Here is a 19,593-nt window from a genome sequence, read left to right as displayed (position 1 = left end):
AGACTGGGCTTGACAGCCTTGGGCATGCCAGTAAGCAGGCGGTGTTAGAAATGGGGTTAGTTTTTCCCAAGTGCTACAGAAAGTCATTGCGCAGTGGTCAGGACGGCAGTGCACTGGGGTTCAGGGGCACAATGGGTAAAGGACATGTGCTATATGCTCACATAGGAGGTTGGACAAAAAGCAGGAAGGTGAAAGGATGCCATAGTGTTAACTTGTGCAATAAAAAAAAATGGAGGTTTTAAAATATGTGGGTGTCCAATGGAATTCAGCTCTGTGGTGGGGTCTTTCTTAGAACTCCCAGGGAATCCCAGCAGGCAGCCACTGTTCCACCTCCCTCACTGGCTGGTCCCCTGGATTGTGCCCTGGCCCGCCACATCCCGGACACCCTGATCCCCTTCAGCCTTTGGAATCGCTCTGACTCCAGGCCTAGCTGTTGCTCCTCACTGAGGGTCTGCTTAAAGCCACATCCTCAGAAGGGTGCCTGGGCTTTATCCCATTGCTCAGGGTCATCATGGGTGGTTGGCAGTTGTCACTGGTGCTTCTCTATGGAGACAGGGAGCCGTAGTTAAGAGGGGCCATTCCTGTGGAATTCTGAGCCAAGGCCTCACAGCAGGACTGAGCAGGACACATTTGGGAGGTGACCTCGACCCCCTGCATGCACCTCGAGTCCCCTACAGGAGCAATTTCTGAAGCGTGGGTCCTGGACCTCTGGGAGTGGGGGTGACCTGACAGGGCTTTTAGCTGAAAAGGAGACGAAGTCACAAATGAAGACCATTTTCCCTTGCACTGCCATGTCCTACCCTCTCCAATGGTGTCTAATCTCCCCTCTTTAACTTCAACAGAGGTCTCCTCCACCCAGAATCGCATTTTGGTTTGTGTTTTATAGCTCCCTTTAATTTACAGCAAATGGCACTTATTTTCTCAACTTTCCTTTGTCAATAAATTGATTTAAATCGACTTTAAACACCATGGAATCAATGAAAACCTAGGAGGCTAGTAATGTCATAATGTAACAGGGGTCTCTGAATTGGATTCAGGCCTGTGGACTGTTTAGGTCCTGGTATCATGAGTCTGTCCTCTTCCAGAAGTTGCCTGGACTGTGGATATAACCACCCAAAGCCAGGTCCTGCTCTACTGGCAGGTTGGGTGACTCTATCTCATGGGTCAACAGCCAGCTGCAGAAGGGCATCCTGGTCCCCAAGGGTCTAGACAGAGCCTGCTGATTTGGGGGGGCGGTGGTCAGCAGAGGTCCCTATTTGGCTTTTCACTGGAGTTCAGTCTCTGCAACAGAGGGAAGTTCCACAGCCCTGCTCCTTAAGGGGGCATGAGCTTTCTCACAACTCATTTCTGTGGAGCACCAGACTTGTTGAAGAACAGCTTAACTGGCTATTCCAGCTATTTTGGGATGAAAACAGATGTGATAGAACAGAATGCAACAGATTTCATCTTAATCTAAAATGCAAAGCTTAAAATTCTGCCCTGAGACCCTGAGGCAGGCACACACTTTGCCCCCTAAACTTGGGGGTGTTGTACGATGTGAGAAACACAGCACTGAGAGTTCCCTGTCCCAGGGCCAAGGTCAGCGAGGAAACGTGTACAAAGCACGTGGCATGTAAACCCTTAACATACCATCACTGTTACTCCTCCTTCCCCGTGATTTTGGAAGCGCCTCCTCAGAGAAGTTCCACCAGGGCCAGACGCCTGGTCTCTGCAAGAGGCTCAAGGCTCATTTGGGTTGCAGTTCTAGATCTTACTCAGAAACCCCGCCACTCACATCTGAAAACAAAGGATCCAAGGGAAAAATCTTCTGAACTTTGAAGAGGGTAAACCAGTCAAATCCCAATGATGGAGATGACCTCTTTACCAGATATTAAGCCAATTTGCTCTGTGCAGCTTCAATTTGTAGTCCCTGTCTTGATCACATCTCCCTGCTGTACCTCAAACCTTATCTTCACAGTGTTGAGCCTGAATTTGACTCCACAAGAACTTCACCTGAACCTCCCCTTGTTCATCCACCCTCAGTTTAACAGTAGCACTACCACAATCTTTGGTTCTCCGATGTCAACAGGTAACAGCTTATTTCTTCCAACATTTACCAACTGCCATGCGTCTGACCATGTGGATCACACAAATGAGGATAAGCTTACTTATCACCTGGTAAAGGACCTCAAGATGAGACAGGACATTTTTATAGCAAGCAGCAATGGGAGGAAGTGCCTTCTGTGGATGGGGAGAGAGCAGTGATGTCTCAGTGGGTGAGGAGTGTTGGACAGGTCTGCTGGAGAGAACAGAGCCAGAGCAACTCAGGGTATCCAGAATATGTCCAGGGCAGCATGTGGCTACTGTGAGCTCTCTTTGGAAATGCATGACTAGATGTGTTACAACATTTAGGTTACATTGACTCCTGCAGGCTGTCAGTGACTTGAAGCTATTATGCCAGGGAAATGTCATAGATTAACAGCCGAACTAAGGCAGGGGGGGTGGGAGAGATGAAGGTAGACTTTGGTGAAACAGTGGCTTAGGGAACAGAGCTGTATTATTTAAGGACCAGGCAAAAATCAAACCACTTGTTAATTTTTTTAAATCAAACACTTTATTTCCACATAACGAGCGCAAAAAACTCCCAAACACTTGAATACAATTAACGCAGTTATGAAGTCAATTATATACTACTCAAAGCCCCAGAAGGTCAATCAGCTTAACGTTCCAAGTATTTCCAGACATGGTTTTTCAAAGCTACCTTTGGTTTTTGGAAAAACCAGTATGGAAGTCAATATACATCAAATGCACTGAACATTAGCTTACACCTGGCAAGGTGGAGCATGATTTAAGTCACACACTGAATGAAATACACACACAGGATTTGCCCCAGAGCTCCTGCAGTGAGGAAACGGGGCACTGTGATGGGAGAAGAAGGCCAGTCCAGATGGTGGCATTTCTTGTTCTGTAACAGAGGTATGAGTTTAACACTAGAACACTGTAAAGTCATTAAGCTTCATGTTCCAAATGGTCTCTTGTTGAGGCTTGAGATGGGCACAAATGGTAAGGAAGATGAAGTCACAGAAGTTTTGAGCAACAAGATCCCAAAGATGCTCAAAGAGGGCAGGAAGGAGCAAGTTACAGTTTCCCATTGTTCTCACATTATTTCAGGGCAAAATTATGAGTAAGTTCAGATAAAATGTTCAAATATTTGCTTAGATTTTTTTATCAGTCGCTCTATGAGAATCCTCATACAAGCAACTCGAAAACTTCCATTATAAAAAAGAGCGTACAAATAAATTCACAAAAAAGAGACAATTAATGTTGAGCAGCCAAAGAGTCATGGTTTATTATATTTGAAGAAATTTCATAATTAAACACAATGAAACTGTACATTTTACAATCACATTCTATTTGTAAACAGTTAAAAGCCACTGACTTCTTTTGCATCGTAGGACACAAACAGTTAGAATCAAGGCAATGAAATGATGGCAAATTCTGTACTGTTAAAATTTTTACCCTTGTTTAGTCTGTTCTTTGACTAAGCAAGCTTTATAATATCATTTGTGGGCAAAAAAAGGGGGGAGGAGAGAAAGAAATTGTAAAAACGGTGTAACTCGTTAGTTTGCAACAACATTTAAAATTCTCTATACAATGAACGATTCTGTAAGCCCAATATCTTGCTTACAGGATGCATAGTTACTGATTTCGGCTTTAAGGTACAACAGTTAAACATTAACACAGTCACGAGAGCAGAAACAGAGAGAGCCACTTGATGGAATTACAAAAATTATTACCTATTGATCATTAGCAAACCATCATCACTCACTAATAAAAAGAGAGCATCTGAAAGCAGAATGTCAAACTCCAGCTTGAAGCGTTTTTTTATTTTTTCTTTTTCTTTTTTGGCAGAGAAAGTTCTTTAACAGAGCAATATGTAGTATCAGTGCTAAAAGTTGGGGGTTTTCTTTTTTTCCTATAAGAAACTACAAGGAATTTTTTTTTTTTAAATTGGGGAACTGGTTTTCCTGAGAACCATGCTCTTTGATTTAGGACAGGAATAGAAAACGAAAGAACATGGCCAAATGCTGCTCCTTTTTCCCAGAGATAGAAAGCATCTTTTAAATCATCCTCCATTTTTTTTTGTCTTTTAAATTTTTTTTAAATGATGGAAGAGTAAACATTTTTTCTCAAAAAACAAACAAAAAAAATCTGTAAACAAGAAGGTTCAACGTGGGAGCCTTCAAAACAAAATGGAAAGCCTATTCAAAGTGCAGGGCCCGTCCTGGGTGGCAGGTGGGCTGCAAGTCACAGCTGTGGCCACAGTTTTTCAAACTGCAGAGCGAATTCTTTAGTTTTATAACATGAAGAAACGGTGCAATACTTTCACTTACAGTCCTAAGTCAGCATCATAACGTGATCTCAAACTCCATGACACCACAGTAAGGTAGGCGGACATCAAGGCATAGTAGAGAGCGCACACCTTAAGAACATCCTTGAGTAAACATTACACCGGAACAGCTGCCCCCCCATATTGCCGATTAGACGGAGAGAACATCATTCAGTGCAAAGGTAAAAAGCTCATACATCATCAGCCCAAACAATGGTTTAGGGGGGTAAAAAGGTGGGAATAGGGGGGAAAAAGAGGGGGAAAAAAAAGAACCCAAAGGCTAAACATGATGAATACGTACAAGTGAGCTCACTACGCGGGTCAACACATATGGCGCCAGTGGGAGTGTAACTAGAGACACCTTCACATTATAATATTGGCCTGCATGATTCAAGTATTCAAACTGATATGTTTTCGGGGAAAACAAAGTGGAAAATGTGCAGAGAAGAGCTGTTCCCACAGGTGGCCCCGGCTGCAGGCGGCGAGCTCAACTTAGTGCCCCTTTCCTTCGCATCTTGAGGTCACGGTTGCAAGTCTACATCTACCTGTCACATGGACTCTCCAGCCCCACCCAGGTGGTCAACAGAAAGAAAAGCATTAATGGGGGATGGGCTGCTCATTCCACGGGGGTCACTGCTGCTTGGAGGACCCCACAGGCTTGTGGAATAGTGTGGGGTCCCCCACAGGGAAGTGCCATGAAGGTCTCCACAGTTAGTTCCCGCCAGCCCAGCACCATTCCAGTGATTGAGATCAGTCCGGCTGGAGAACGAGTGGGAACAGTCGAGGGAGCCCAGCCGGCTCTGGCTAGACCCAAGGGACTGCCAGCCGGGAGAAGGGGTCAGAGACTGACTTTGTGCAAAGAAACGACTGATCTCCTCTTCACTGGCAAACTCAGCGAGAATAGTAGTGTTCCCCAATACACACCTGGGGAGAGAAGCAGGCATGATGAGGACTCAGTGACCTGAGGGTGTGATTCAAAAGTGAGGGTAACACTTAAGAGTGTCCAGGACACAACAAATACCTGGCATACCCTCCTGTCCTCCCCTCTGTAAGAACATGCCTATAGAGCACCCCACTCCCCACCCCATGCAACTGTGCCTTCCATAGTCTTTTTGTCCTCTTCGGGTAACTTAAGAGATTTTCTAGGACCATCTAATCAGGGTGATACTTCCCCTTATGAGTACCAGCCACGGAATCCAAGGTACAGTGAAGCCACAGCTGTGAGGAAGCGCCCTCACTGGGGGACCGTACTGCCCAGAGGTGGTGCTGTCACATTAGTTCTCCCAATTGTGAGGGCACTTCCAAGTGTCATACACAGAACAGCCAACTTACATGTGCAGAGACTTCTGTGCCTTCACTACCTCTTCTTTTGAACTGTAACGGACCAAAGCATTTCCATGTGGGAGGTTCAGGTGGAATGTTATCAGTGGGCCATGCTGCATGCACAGGGTGCGCAGAGTTGAGCCATCAATCTAGGACAAAGCAGGGAGTCAGTCAGATGTGCTGTCGTAAGGACCACCCAGGGAGGTCATCCCAGGATGGGACTCGTCCTCTCTCTCTTGCCCAAGGTTCTTCACTCCTGATGCCACTTTTCACTGGAGCTCACTGCTATGATGGGGTACAGTGCCCCCCCCGCCCCACCTCCACTGGTCCCAGAGCCATACCTCTGTGGCCTCTAGACTCCTGGACATTCCCCAGATCCCCAATTCCTTAGTTAGCCATTGCCCCTGCTGTGGCTTCAAGTCTTCTCTCTTCCCTGCCCTGAGGACAGGATCCATCAAGGCACTGCTCCCTGGGGGAGGAGGGGCAGGCTCTTAACATCCAGCCTCCAGAGGGATCAGTTCAGGGACTGAGAAAATGTTCTTTTACCTGGAAGGGGCAGCCCAGGGCTTCTCAAGCGCAATACGAGGGCTGCCTGCACCCAATTCATCTGAATGTCCTTAGTGAAAATGCAGAGCCCCAAGCCTAGCCACAACCACTACACCAAAGTATTAGATCAGAGAATCTGTATTTTTGGTCACCTCCTATACAAATTGTATAGGTAAGAATGGCTGGTCCAGACCACAGCCTGCCTGAGGATCTGAAGACCATCCTTTTCCATCTCCTCTGCCCAGCCTTGACTTCTATTTAGCACCAGTCAGCAGGCCTGAGGAGCCCTCACCTCAACTCAAACAAGCCTGGAAACCTTCACTCCCATGCCACCTAGCATATCTGTATGAACCAGGATACCTGGTATTCTTACCTGAGGTGTAAGGTTTTTTAGAACAAGCCAATTTGTTATTCTCCCTGAGCTGCTCTCACCCCAGCTGGACCCTAAATAAGGAAGAAAAAGGACAAGTCAGTTTTCCGAGACTGTGGCCTGAAAGACGGTGTTGGACAAGCATATCCCAAATTACAGGTATGCAGGAGGGTCATGGGGCTCCTGGCTGGTGATCCACAAAGATACCCCTTTGGAGTCTTTTCATTTATAAAAGCTAAAATTATCTCATAATAGTACCATCTGGGGGAAGGCCTCAGCTATGGTTCTCTCAGGTGTCATTTGATGAATTGGCATGCATGTCCCACAAGGGTGAAACTCTGAGGGGACATTAAGAGCTGGCAATTGTACAGACAACCACAGGAGCTTGCCACCTGGCCTTCCTGCCTTCTCTCCCCACAGCAGATCTTGAGAACACGATTAAGTCAGCCCCGTTTACATCTATTAAAAAAAGGTGCTTCACATACACTTCAGTGCAGCTTAGGAAGACAGTTCCATGACATAGCTCATGCCTACTCATTTCTCCCTGAGAAATTCTCTCATTTCTCACTGGCCTCAGCCCCCAAACCTCTTCTAAGTCTAACAGGGAGCCCTAGTGCTTCTCCAGGCTCTGTGCCTCAGCACGTACTGTTTCCTCTGCTTTGCTTGGCTACTCTTTCAGGCTTCCTGATCCCACTCAACCCCACCTACTCTCCCTTAGGGTGGGGGCTCTTGGGCCATTTCTATTACATCGCCTCACTCTATACTACCAGATATCTGACACCCAGATGTCTGTGGTCTGAAAAAATGATTTATACGTAGACTCATTCGATTAATTTGTAGTTAGTAGCTTAAAACAGACTCAAGCATTCTTTTCATGGAATCAAAACTTCCCCCCAAAGGAAACACTCTAAGTTTTATTTCAGCCAATCACCTGTCTAAAGATCATAAATTTTTAATGAGATGTTACCTAGAGATGACAAAGTTTGGTACAGTTTGGGGGCAGGGCATAATGAAAGGTAAGACTGTGTTTACTGGGAGAACTGGCAGACAGCTCTGAGTCAAATCTGGGGCTATGTGTGTTGGGAAGATGGGCAGAGAAATGATACCTGTGCAAGTCCAGTGCTAGTAATTTACAGCAGCAGAGGCAGGAGAACAACTTGTCCCAGTTTCCTGAGACAGTCTCCTATATGCCAACTGGCCCTGCAGGATTAACAGTACCTGTCACTCTCAAATGTCCCTGTTTAAACAATGTTTTCTGTTGCCCTATGTCTAGGCCAAGCATTCATCCAAACAGGCCTTGCTCTTCAAGGCCTAGATGAGCTGCTCCCACTTTTCCTGTCGTCACGTAACAGCTTCCGCTCTGTGTGACGTGGTGTATTCTGAAAGCCTGCCATGAGCAGGAAGTGACTACACATTTTAAATGAGCAGCTGTGGAACTTCTGAAAGAAAGGAGACTGCATCCCATTCACTTACCATGACTGCAGAGTATCTTTAGGTAAGTATTCTTAGGAAACTGGGCAAAATAAAGTAAAACTTAAGACTCTCACGGACATGCACTAGGAGTAGCATGTTTATTTAAGTTTTAACCCTACTTTATAGTGGGTACTGCTTAAGTCTCTGTTACACCAGACTGCTGATGCTGGTCAGTGTTTGGCAAAGAGATCAAAAGAAACCATCTCATGCACCTCATCTTACCTGGGGTATACCTGGCATCAGAATTTCCCCATCCTCCACCTACACGAAGGGGAGAATTATCCCACGTAGACAAGGGTGGCTTCTGACCAGTGAGCCCCGGGGGTGGGCGGGACGGAGCAGTGATGTTTTTAGGTGGCAAAGGGACCTTCCACAGCTCATGGGCCAGAGAGGTGTTTGTGACTGAACCCGGAGACCACGTCAATTTGGAATCACTATTTCTGGCTACTCGAAGGGGGGAAAAAAGTGGGAGAGGGGAGATAGTGCTTTTAGAAAACAGAAATTTAAATAATGATAACACCTACTCTCCCACTGAAACCAAATCAAACTAACAACATGAAACTTTATTATAACCCCTAAATCAAACCAAAGTGCCAAAGGAAAGCAAAAAGCCAAAAGGAAAGTGCTCCTTCACCTCAAAACCCTCAGACCACTTGTCTGTTATGCAGTTTTAAGATCTGTGAGATTCTTCTTAGCCCAGTGTACAAGACTTACTTTAACTGAAATCAAAAAGCAAAAAACACTGCTTTGAATTGCTCTAAAATAGCAACTGGGGTGTTACTGGAGATCGTCACATAGGGCCAATAAACAGATCTCAGAGCTTTGCTGTTTACTCATGGAAGAATGGACTACAAAAGTAGCCCTTACGCATGAAGCCATCACAGCAGGTATCATTAGGTGCCTCCCTGTGCCAAGGGTACCTGCTATCTACTCTCTACTGAGTAGAATGGTTAAGCCACATACTGAGGGTCAGAGTAGGACCCACTTGCTTATGGGTCCAGAGACAGGATTCAAACCTAGGCTTATCCAGCTTTAAACAAACAAACAAACAAACAAATAGCGAGAAGGAGAGAGAGAGTGCACCAGCCCATTTCCTGATGTGTGCTGTCACAGAGAAACCAGGTATGGGTGATCAGGCACACCGCAAGAACTAAACAGTGGAGCTGAGAGCTCTCAGTGAAAGCTGGTTACTTTAGCAGTTAAGGAAGATGAATTATGCAACCATCCAGCTCAGCCCACCTGAAGTGCTTTGTGCTGTACTGCTGAGGGGAACGTTGTAGTTGGAGGCACGAATGGATGACCAGGCACTAGTTGAAGGCAGCGTGGTGTTCAAGGATGAGGATGACCCTATGTGGGGGAAGAGCCCAATTAGTCATCCCCAGAAAAAGAGACATGGCATCTGAGGATAAGCAAAAGCATCCAGTAAAACTGCAACTTCACAGCATGCCACAAGAAAGGAAAGAGGTATGCTCAGGGTCACAGATGGTGTTCAAGACTGGACCTTCTTTCTTGCCCTCAAAACTGCATGCTAAGAGCTGGCTCACTATTCTCACCATGGCTCAGAGAGGTGCTTTCTCTTGTACTCCTGTTTTCTCACAATGGTCTGTGAGAATGTGCTCCAACAGTGAGTATGGCCCAAGACACCCCTGGCTTTACCCCCTCAGGACTGGGCTCCAAAAAGAAGGCTATTCTGATGGCTCCCAACTCCTGTCTTTAGACGCCAAAGACTTCTTACTGGAAAGTCACCAAGGCTCCCAGGCACTACCAGTTAACCAGGCCTTTTCCTCCTCCATCGTGCCCCATATTCAGCCTCTAACACCTAGCCTTTCTCCCTGTTCTTTCTAGTTTAGCTGCAGATTTGACCATGATCTGATCACTCTAAAAGATCCTTACTGGTCTCCCACTACAATCCATCCGTTCACCACTGTCAGGATGCCCACCTTAAATGTCAATTCTTCCACTCAAAACTTTCAGTGGTTTCTATCTCTTAATATGAAAACTGAATCCCTCTCCTGACTTTCAGAATTTTCTACTGAGAAGCAGCCCACGTCCTGCAAACACCAGAATCTTTCATGAACTACCAGGACGTGAGTGAGAGTGCCTGCTGGGCTCTGTCCCCCACTCCTTTCTCCTGTGACAGTATTGGCTTTAACTACTTCTGCACAGCTGTCTGCTAAACCCAGTCATGTTAGAATGATGGCAATTCTTTCTTACCCACTGTGATATGGCAAACACCAGCTCACCAATTATACATTTAATGTAAGATGCCAACTGGTGGACGTTTTATGATAACTTGTTTTAAAGGATAGATGGAAGTATAGATGTTACAGAAACAGAAAATATTCTCATTCACCTCACTCTCCCTTCTTATACTGCATATATGAAATACATGCAAATACCTGCGGTGAAAAATAAGCACATGGTAGGTAGTACAATGACTTTATTTGATAATCCATTAAAAAAGTGCACCTGGAGTACAGGGACCCTTAAAATTTGTATTATTTTCACTCTCTGAGAGACAGAGAAAGCCAAATTGATTTTCCAGATGAAAACTCTTTAATATCCAGAGTATAAACAAATAATAACAAAACATCTCTTACAAAAACCACCCATTTCTTAATAACCTCAATATTGTTAGTTGTTATAAAGTAGGCAACAAGCTGCAGTTGCTAATACAATTAATATAGAGCAAATTTTGTTGGTCCTCTGTTAACTGTTAACTTTATTAACTTCTTAAGTTAATATGCATGTTTACCACATCAAGTGATAATAAATCTTCATCATTTAAAAGGTGGCTCAGCCACCCCTGGGAAAACTGACAATTCTGTTCTCACTATCATGACTCTTTTGGATGTCAGGTGCCGTGAGGTGCTGGAGTGACTTTCGCTGCTAAAGGTTTCACTCCTACTTTGAGCCATTCTTAAGCCGTGTTGTCCAGAAATTGATGTGTACCCGCCTACATACCACTGTTCCTGTCCCTGAGGTGGTCAACTTCCCGCACAGTATTAATTGAAAGATTGTTTATGACACTGCCAGGAGTGACGTAAGGGTCAGTTTCAGGGTCAATGTTTGGATAACCTTTCCATGGTTCACCAGGGCGAAATTCTGGAAATGAAATTTAAAATTAGTTAAGGCTTAATCACATTTAAAAATCCATTATTAAACATGTAAAACTTCACTACTGAAGTCTGTAATTCTCAACTATTTTGATTCATAATGAATATATATAAGCTGTTACTTATGAATAACTCCAAAGTTTTTACAACAGAAATCAATGCTTTAGGTTTATGTATTTTGAACAGTAACAGTCTGAAGTGATTTCTAACAAGTCACAAAGCCACAGCAACTTGAGGAGGACAAGACAGGCATGGGAGCATCTCTGCTAATTCCTCAGCACAACTGACACACTCTCAAGGTTGTTCCCTGACACAGCTCAGGAGGGACAATGAATGAAGGTTTTCATATTATCCTTCACACCAGTCCATGGGACCAGTCCCACTTTCACTGTTGGAAGCATAGAAATAAGCAGGCAGACTAGATGCCCAACTTTTCATTATCCCTCTGCGTTCCTTCATACCCTGAGCACAGTCAGACCAATCAGATAGAACCGGGTTATATCACTACTAAGTTATGAAGGAAACCGTTGCATGTTACCTGGTGGCCAATTAACACTGCTAGAGCCATTGGGCGATTTGGCACGTGGCCAGCCATCTCCCACTGAACCTGGAGGACTGGCTGGTGAAGTACTGCTGTTCATGAAGTCATAGGGAACAAATGGAGACTCTTCCAGCCTAAAACCACTTGAAATAGCACCTACAAGGGAAAAATGACCATGAGACGGGAGCAAAATATATGATCAATGTATTTGCTGTGTTCTATGGTTGTGTGAAGATGTAGAGAGGAAAGAAAAGCCTCCTTTCTCTTGCAGACCTTCACCACTTTGACTCTCTTATGGTTGAGATATGATATTATCATGGCTCATTTTACTTCAAGAAGGATGTAAGTGACCAGAATAAGAGTACAAATTTATTTCCAAATCATGAAGACACTTGTATTGTGGCCTAAATTGAAAACAAGCACAGTGTACCCTTTTATGGGCAGATTCACTGAGGAGCACTGGGTTCAGGAAGAAAGAGCTGTGGTCAAGAACATCCTGAGTGGTGCCTGGAAACCCAAGACATTGCTCCACCCACAAGATAATGTGCAGGCAATGAGACAATGAAAATCTTTCCCATCAGAACATTTACATTTCTATCCTATACTCCACTCTGTGGGACTACACAGCATTGGTAAAGGTATCTGTTACCAGAATCTATGAGAAAGCCCATAAAAACACAACTTACGCTTAGAAATGATCATCTTGTGATTTATTCTCCATACCAACCACTGAGCACATCTTAGAATAACTAATGCTTCACACAAGTGGCAAGCATGTTCTCATTGGGACTGTCTAGCCACTGTGTTAAATGCTGGACACAGAAACCTGAGTGAGAAGAATGGGGTTCTTGCCCTTAATGATAGCATATTTTGTCCTAATGACAGGTGGACAGAGATGGAACGGACAGAGTGTAAGGCAAGGAGGGGCTGAGCTAGCACACAAAGAAAGGGTTGGGGAAGGATTCTAGGTGGTAGGCACAGCCTCCAAAGACCTGAGGAGAGAAACAGCTTGGCACGTCTGAGAAATTGAAAGACCATTTTGTGAACAACATAAAGGATGGGATCCTGATCTTGAAGGGAGGGATGACCAAGTATGTTTTGTTTGAAATGTTTGGAATCTAGCTGCCCCAGGCCTCACCACTGCAGACCAGCCTATTCCTAGAAGGCACCAGAATCAGCAACACTTTCAGGCAGGACTCTGTAGGACACAACAAGGAGGACTTTACATCAAAGGGTTTTAAGAGAAGTAATACTGCTGGATTTGTTTTGAGATCACTTTGCTGTGTTGTAAAAATTGAAATGAAGGTGAGCGTGGAAGCAGGGAGACACTGGAAGGCCGTGTAGACAGTGAAACACAATGGATACATTCACCGTGCATTTGGGAAGTGGAAGGGGCACTAGTCACAAGGGGGACTGGATGTGGGAGGTGGGAGAAAGGAAGAACTCAAGATTATCTTCTAGACCCGAACAGCCATTGACTGCTGAATGGATAAACAATAAATAGTAAAAAGGAATGAAGTGCTTAGGAATATTATAACATGAATGAACCTTGAAAACAGTATGCTAAGCCAAAATGCTAGTCACAAAGGACCAGACAGTACCTGTTGCCATTTATAAAGAACAACCAGTACAGATGAGTCTATTGAACACAGAAAGATGAGTTCTTACGGCTGGGAGAGATGCAAAAGTGGAGATAGGAGGACTGTGCAACACTTTGAACAAGAAAATGTTTAAAAATTGATTGTGGTAACAGATACATAACTCTGAGATATACTAAAAGCCACTGAATTATACTCTAAAAGAAGTTGTATTATGTATCTCAAAAATTATCTGTAAATCATCTCAAAAAACTTTTATTAGAAAGAGAATGCCTCTAAGTTTCCAGCTTCAATAACTTAATGGAAGGAAGTACAATTAATTGAAATGGGAGGAGGCTGAAAACAAAGAACCAAGTATCTGGTCCACTCACATTGAATTTAAAACAGGTAGGGAAAAGTCCTGGTTCATGGACTCAAGACCACTCTAGCTTGAGCTTCTAGTAAAAGACAGCAGAACTGCCCTGCCTGGTATGGCTCAGTGGATTGAGCACTGGCCTGCGAACCAAAGGGTCACTGGATTGATTCCCAGTCAGAGCACATGTCTGGGTTGCAGGCAAGGTCACCAGCAGGGTGCGCTCGAGAGGCAACCACACACTGAAGTTTTTCTCTCCCTTTCTTTCCCCCTTCCCTTTCCCCCTCTAAAAATAAATAAATAAAATCTTAGAAAAGAAAAGGCAGCAGAACCCTGAATGTTGCTTTAGCCTTGTGAACCTGTAACACAGGTTCTCCTGGAGGCAGTCACAATATCCAAATTTTTCTATCAGTCACTAAAGGGATGGCAGAGCAGGACCATGACAGGCCCTCAGGCTATTTGCCAGTGAGCACTGACCTGCCCCTGACCTGATGTAGCCATTCCACCAAATTCCTTTCTTCTTTGGCTTCCTCATCTAGCTACTTTTATTAGAGTAAACCATGTTTCTTCTTTGTAAGCAGAATTAAAACCATTTGGAAGTGGGATATAAATAAAGTAGCAGGTGCAAGTAATACAGTAAGTAAGCATAGCTGCCAAATTTCAAGTAATTCTTATGCAGGAACTTAGATGATAAAAGTATTCTCCCATTTTTTTAGCAATAATTTCTACTTATTAAAACTTCATTTTATTAAAAAAGAAAATAGGCCTGGCATAAAAAGCAATACAGGCCCTGGCCGAGTAGCTCAGTTGGTTAGAACATTGTCCTGATACACCAAGATTGCAGGTTCAATCCCTGGTCAGGACACATATGAGAATCAACCAGTAAGTGCATAAATAAGTGGAACAACAAAACTGATGTCTCTCTTTCTCCACCCTCCCTCTCAAATCAATAAATAAAAATCTAATAAATAAATAAAGCAACTGCAGTCTAATTATATTCTACTATTCACTCAATGAGAGAACACCAGAAAAATGAAATGTAAAATGTAAGCATGAGGTTTAGCTTAAGCAAACAGAGCTGGGTTTACCGCGGAAAAATACCATTGTGTTAGAGGCGCACATCTCCTGAGGTAAGTTAAGCCAGTAACAAGAATGAGACTGTCCCAGGTAAGTGTACTGAATACTTGAGAATATAGCTGATGCTAGAACATGAGTTTGAACTTTGAGGGTCCACTTATATGGGGATATTTTCTAATAAATACTGTGTAATGTATGTTCTTTCCTTATGATTTTATTAATAACATTTTCTTTTCTGTAGCTTACTTTATTGTAAGAATACAGTATATAATACCTGTTAACATACAAAATATGTGTTAATCAACTGTTATTGGTAAGGCTTCCAGTCAACTGCAGCCTATCAGGAAATCTTGGAGGAGTCAAAAGTTATCAGTGGATTTTTTAATGCACTGGCAGGGGGAGGTGCGGGGGGTGTGCTGATTCCCCAACCCCCATGTTGTTCAAGGGTCAACAGTAGGTGATATACATTACATCTACAAGAGTAGTTAAAGGAAGGGATTATTTCATTCTTACAAAGAAGCTAAGGTTCAGATATACAAAACAGACATGGAAAATTTATTTTAACCGGAGAAGACAGAAAACCGTATGACAGAAACATTTTCTGAGTCTCCATGTCCTATTTTCCTAGACATTGCCTTTCAGGTTTCTTCAGTACCTCTAAGATTCTGTCCTAGTTGTTTTCTCTCTATGCTCCCTCCCTCTGGGCAACCTCATCCACGGCCATAACCTCAATATTCTGATGAACACCAAATCTTATTTTAGCCCAGATTTTCCTTCTGAGTAGTAGGCCGCTACTTCTAGTTTCTTACGGGGCTTTTCCACACTGAGCTCTCCTCCTAACCACCACACTCAACACGTCTAACATCAATTCCTTATCTGTTGCACCAGGCCTGCTTTCCTTTCTGCATTTAACTCTGCCATTAAACACATGACCATCCACTCATCCTCTCACCCAGCAAACGTTCACTGAGTGCTGAACTGTGCTCAGTGGGGCTACAGAATAAGCAAAGCTAGGCATTCTTCCCCAGGAATTAACATCCTGTGAAGGAAACAGGCCTAAATGGACACATACAAGATAGAGATATATAAAGAGCACAGAGCCTGGAGGCGGCTTCCTGGAAATGACTTTTGAGCTGAGTCTTAAAGATCCAGGGATTACACTGAAGGGGTCTGGATGCATAAGAGGCACGTTATATACACATTAATGTTTGCAGAAGGAGCCCAGTTAGTCCTGAATTCTAACACTTTCTTTGATGCACTCCCTTGTGCCCATCACCCTCTTCCTCTCATTTAGACTTCTTTAAGTCATATATGCCTCAAGAGAGCCACCCTTTCCAAGTTTACAATGATCTGTGACATAACAGTTCTCCATTATTTGTTCTATACCTGCTATAATTCCATCTTCATCTTCCTTCTTTCTCTCATTGATCTTCACCTCCAGATGTGTCCACATAGAACACTTACCATGCTGTCCTGCCTGTCTTTGACCTTTTCATGTGCTATACTCTCTTTATTGTCTTCTCTCTCTTCATTCATTTGGTGAACTTGAAGGCTCTGCTCATGATTGCTCACGATGAATCTCTCTAAAGCCTCTGCATACCTGCCACACCCATCACTGTTATTCCCAACTCGATCCTCTAATGGGTTTCGCATTATTATACTATTTGTACTATTACATGTATTGACTTTCTTACTTGCTTACATACACTTAGTTGTGTATATATACCTATGCATTCCAGGTACATATGTACATACACATAGAACAGTCCTGGGAAAGCAGAAGATACTTCATTAACATTGCCTAGATGAATGGATAATATTAAATAAAATTAAAACATTTAAAAATGTAACTGATGGAAATACTGAATCTATGTGATTCACACATATCAACCAAATATATAAAGAAAATGTATCAATATATAAGAAACTGATAGAAATCAAATTGTGGTGGAAGTTTTAAATACCCTACATCAGATTAAACTATAAATATTAACAAGCAGAATATTAGAATAAAATCAATTGCAAAACACTAGAAGACCATTAAAAGGGAAATAATTTTTTAAAATGTATTATAATCTGATCTCTATTTTGTACAATAACATAAGAAAGGTTAATTTTGCTTTTTTTTGGTTTAATTAAGATTTACTAACAAAGCATTTTTAAAAATGAGGAAAGGTGCTAAGAGAATTTGGCTTTTTAAAACATATTTAAAATAAAGGCCTAAATTTAATATTCCAGTTTTATTTTGCTTTTTTTTTTTAAAGAAAGAATGTATTTTATACCATGTTTGCTGGAGTTTTGATCCAAAGATGTATTCACAGAAATGCTGTCCACTGTAGTCCACTTCCTTAGTCTTGACTGTGGCTCTTTAATACTGTTCATATCCATATTTACATTCAAGTTTGAGTTCAAGCCTTAAAAATAAATTATTTTTTAAAAACTTTATAAAATATAGCACATTCTTCTTCTGATACAACTGGCATTTCCTAGCAACACATATGTAATAATCTAACATTTTCAATCCTGCCTAAGCCCCTTATTAAATGTGGCCCAGCCAAATAATGACAGATACCTGAGACTCCCCCATCCAAGGTCATGCAGGAAGAGAGTGGGGAGAAACAGTCATAGCTAGGTTACCAGACAGCAACACAGAGAAATCCCAAGTAGCTACTCTGATACTCATAATATGATGTTTTCAAACCACAAAACTGTTACTATTATAAAGCTGCTTTAACTGTGGGAAACTATTTCTCCATATAATTTTATTTTTAAATTTCTTGGAAAAATAAAAAGTTTTAAGAAGGCTAAATGTTAAAGTTTATAAGTTCATCTCTAACAAGATATCTCTCTTCACTTACTTTCTAAGAGTACCATGTATGAAGAATTATCTATGGTCACTTCCAGTTGCTATCTTTTGCTTGCAAACCAAACAATTTTTCAACCAGCCAATGAAGACTGTCATTTAAAAGTAAAACTGTCCTGCTCTAACAATTGTACCTTAGGGTCAGACCCACATACCCTAAGGTGCAATTTACTCTAACTCTGATGATGACATGTCAGACATCTAGATATTCCATGGAACAAGGATGGAAATTTCTATCTCCAGTACTGTGGTCAGAAAACTGACCCATTACTCCATTGTTTCTTGGAAAGTGATCCAGGGAAAATCAACATCAGAATCATTTGGCATGCTTGTATAAAGCCAAATCTTCTAAAGTTAAAAAAAAAATGGTTTTAAATATTTCAATCTGGCAACAGTCCACAGGATATTAAGTCAGACTTAAGAACTTCAATAATACAAACTCTCTAATATCATACCTATTAAAAAATGTTTATTGATTTTAAAGAAAGAGGAAGGGGAAAGAAAGAGAACATTGCTGTGAGACAGAAACATTGACTGGTGCCTCCCATACACACCCCAACGGGGGATCCAACTTACGACCTAGGTATGTGCCCTGACTGGGACTCGAAGCCCCAAACTTGCAGGGGTGGCCAATCTGAGACATGCAGGCTGTATGTAGGCCAGGATGGCTGTGAATGTGACCCAACGCAAAATCGTAAATTTACTTAAAACATTATGAGATTTTTTTGGGTGATTACGTGTTACAATGCATTTAATGTGTAGCCCAAGATAACTCTTATTCCAGTGTGGTGCAAAGATTCCAAAAGGTTGGACACCCCTGGATGAAGCTCCAAATGAGCCACATCAGCCAGAGTTCATACCTATTTTTGAAGAGATCAATTACAGTTGTTGCTCTCTGGACCCATCAATTAGATCCAAGAGTTGACATATTTTTTCTTTAATGGTTCAGAGAGTAAATATCTTAAGGCACTGCAGACCACAAGGTCTCAGTGTTTCTATGTGACTCTGTTTTTACAGGACAGAAGTAGATATAGAAAACACATTAACAAAAGATCACGGCTAGCCCTGGCCAGTGTGACTCAGTTGGTTGGAGTGTTGTCCTATTGTGGGTTCAGTTCCCAGGCAGGGAACATGCCTGGATTGTGAGTTTGATTCCCTGTCCAGGCGTGTACAATTCCCAGTCTGGGCATGTATGGGAGGCAACTGATCAATGCTTCTCTCTCACATTGATGTCTCTCCCCCTTCCTCTCTCTAAAAGTAATGAAAAAATTGCCGTACTGTGAGGATGAAAAAGAGCATGGCTGTATTTCCAATACATCTTTATTTACAAAATCGGGCAGCTGGCCAAATTCAGGTAACAGGCTATAGTTTTCCAATGGCTAATTTAGAGAACCATACTGGTGTTTGCACAGGTTAAGCAGATTTTGATCAGGAAAAAGTAGCTCTTGCTATAAAGCCATCCTGGATAGGAAATCTATATACAGAAAATTATCTCCTCATTGACCCTACATATATGTCAAGCATGCAATCAACCAGTGAATCATTTCTCTTCATTAGTGAGACCAAAACCTCTCAATGTCCTTGGGTATTCTCTTGCTACTACATATACTGTTGTCTCTGGGATCATCTAGTCCAGGGGCATCAAACTCATTTTCACTGGGGGCCATATCAACCTTGTGGTTGCCTTCAAAGAACCGAATGTAATTTCAACTCTTAACAGTTAAGGAGTGGTTACATTTATATAGTCCTAAAATTATTTTGGTCCTTTGAAGGCAACTGCGAGGCTGATATGGCCCCTGGTGAAAATGAGTTTGACACCCCTGATCTAGTCACTACCAAATGGCTTCTACAATATTCACCTGCAGTGGTAACTCACAAGGAAACTGCTTCTGGGACTGTAAAGAGACAGTTAAAGTCCCAAGGACTCAAAGCACAATCTAGGTCCCAGCTGAGAGTCCATGGCAG

At 42.7% G+C, this 19,593-nt stretch overlaps 1 protein-coding gene across 8 annotated transcripts in view; it reads right to left on the bottom strand.

Moving 5' to 3' along the window:
* Positions 1 to 2,574: 2,574 nt before the first annotated feature.
* Positions 2,575 to 19,593, bottom strand: part of TNRC6A (trinucleotide repeat containing adaptor 6A) — a 97,511-nt gene continuing 80,492 nt past the window's right edge. For 7 of the 8 annotated variants that reach the window (XM_053926202.2, XM_053926186.2, XM_053926194.2 and 4 more), the window contains 8 exons: positions 17,048 to 17,179; positions 11,736 to 11,894; positions 11,046 to 11,186; positions 9,321 to 9,428; positions 8,304 to 8,525; positions 6,612 to 6,682; positions 5,702 to 5,841; positions 2,575 to 5,293 (listed from right to left, as the gene is read on the bottom strand). In XM_053926202.2, the coding sequence (XP_053782177.1) occupies positions 4,918 to 5,293; positions 5,702 to 5,841; positions 6,612 to 6,682; positions 8,304 to 8,525; positions 9,321 to 9,428; positions 11,046 to 11,186; positions 11,736 to 11,894; positions 17,048 to 17,179 (1,349 nt within the window). In that variant the 3' untranslated portion in view covers positions 2,575 to 4,917. Of the gene's footprint in view, positions 5,294 to 5,701; positions 5,842 to 6,033; positions 6,162 to 6,611; positions 6,683 to 8,303; positions 8,526 to 9,320; positions 9,429 to 11,045; positions 11,187 to 11,735; positions 11,895 to 17,047; positions 17,180 to 19,593 lie in introns of those variants that run through there. The other variant, XR_008427067.2, reaches the window with a different exon arrangement.

Source organism: Desmodus rotundus, chromosome 1, assembly GCF_022682495.2.
Source record: "Desmodus rotundus isolate HL8 chromosome 1, HLdesRot8A.1, whole genome shotgun sequence".
Lineage (NCBI taxonomy): Eukaryota > Metazoa > Chordata > Mammalia > Chiroptera > Phyllostomidae > Desmodus > Desmodus rotundus.
Note: the sequence above shows the minus strand (reverse complement) of the source record. Positions and strands in the feature narration are given on the sequence as shown.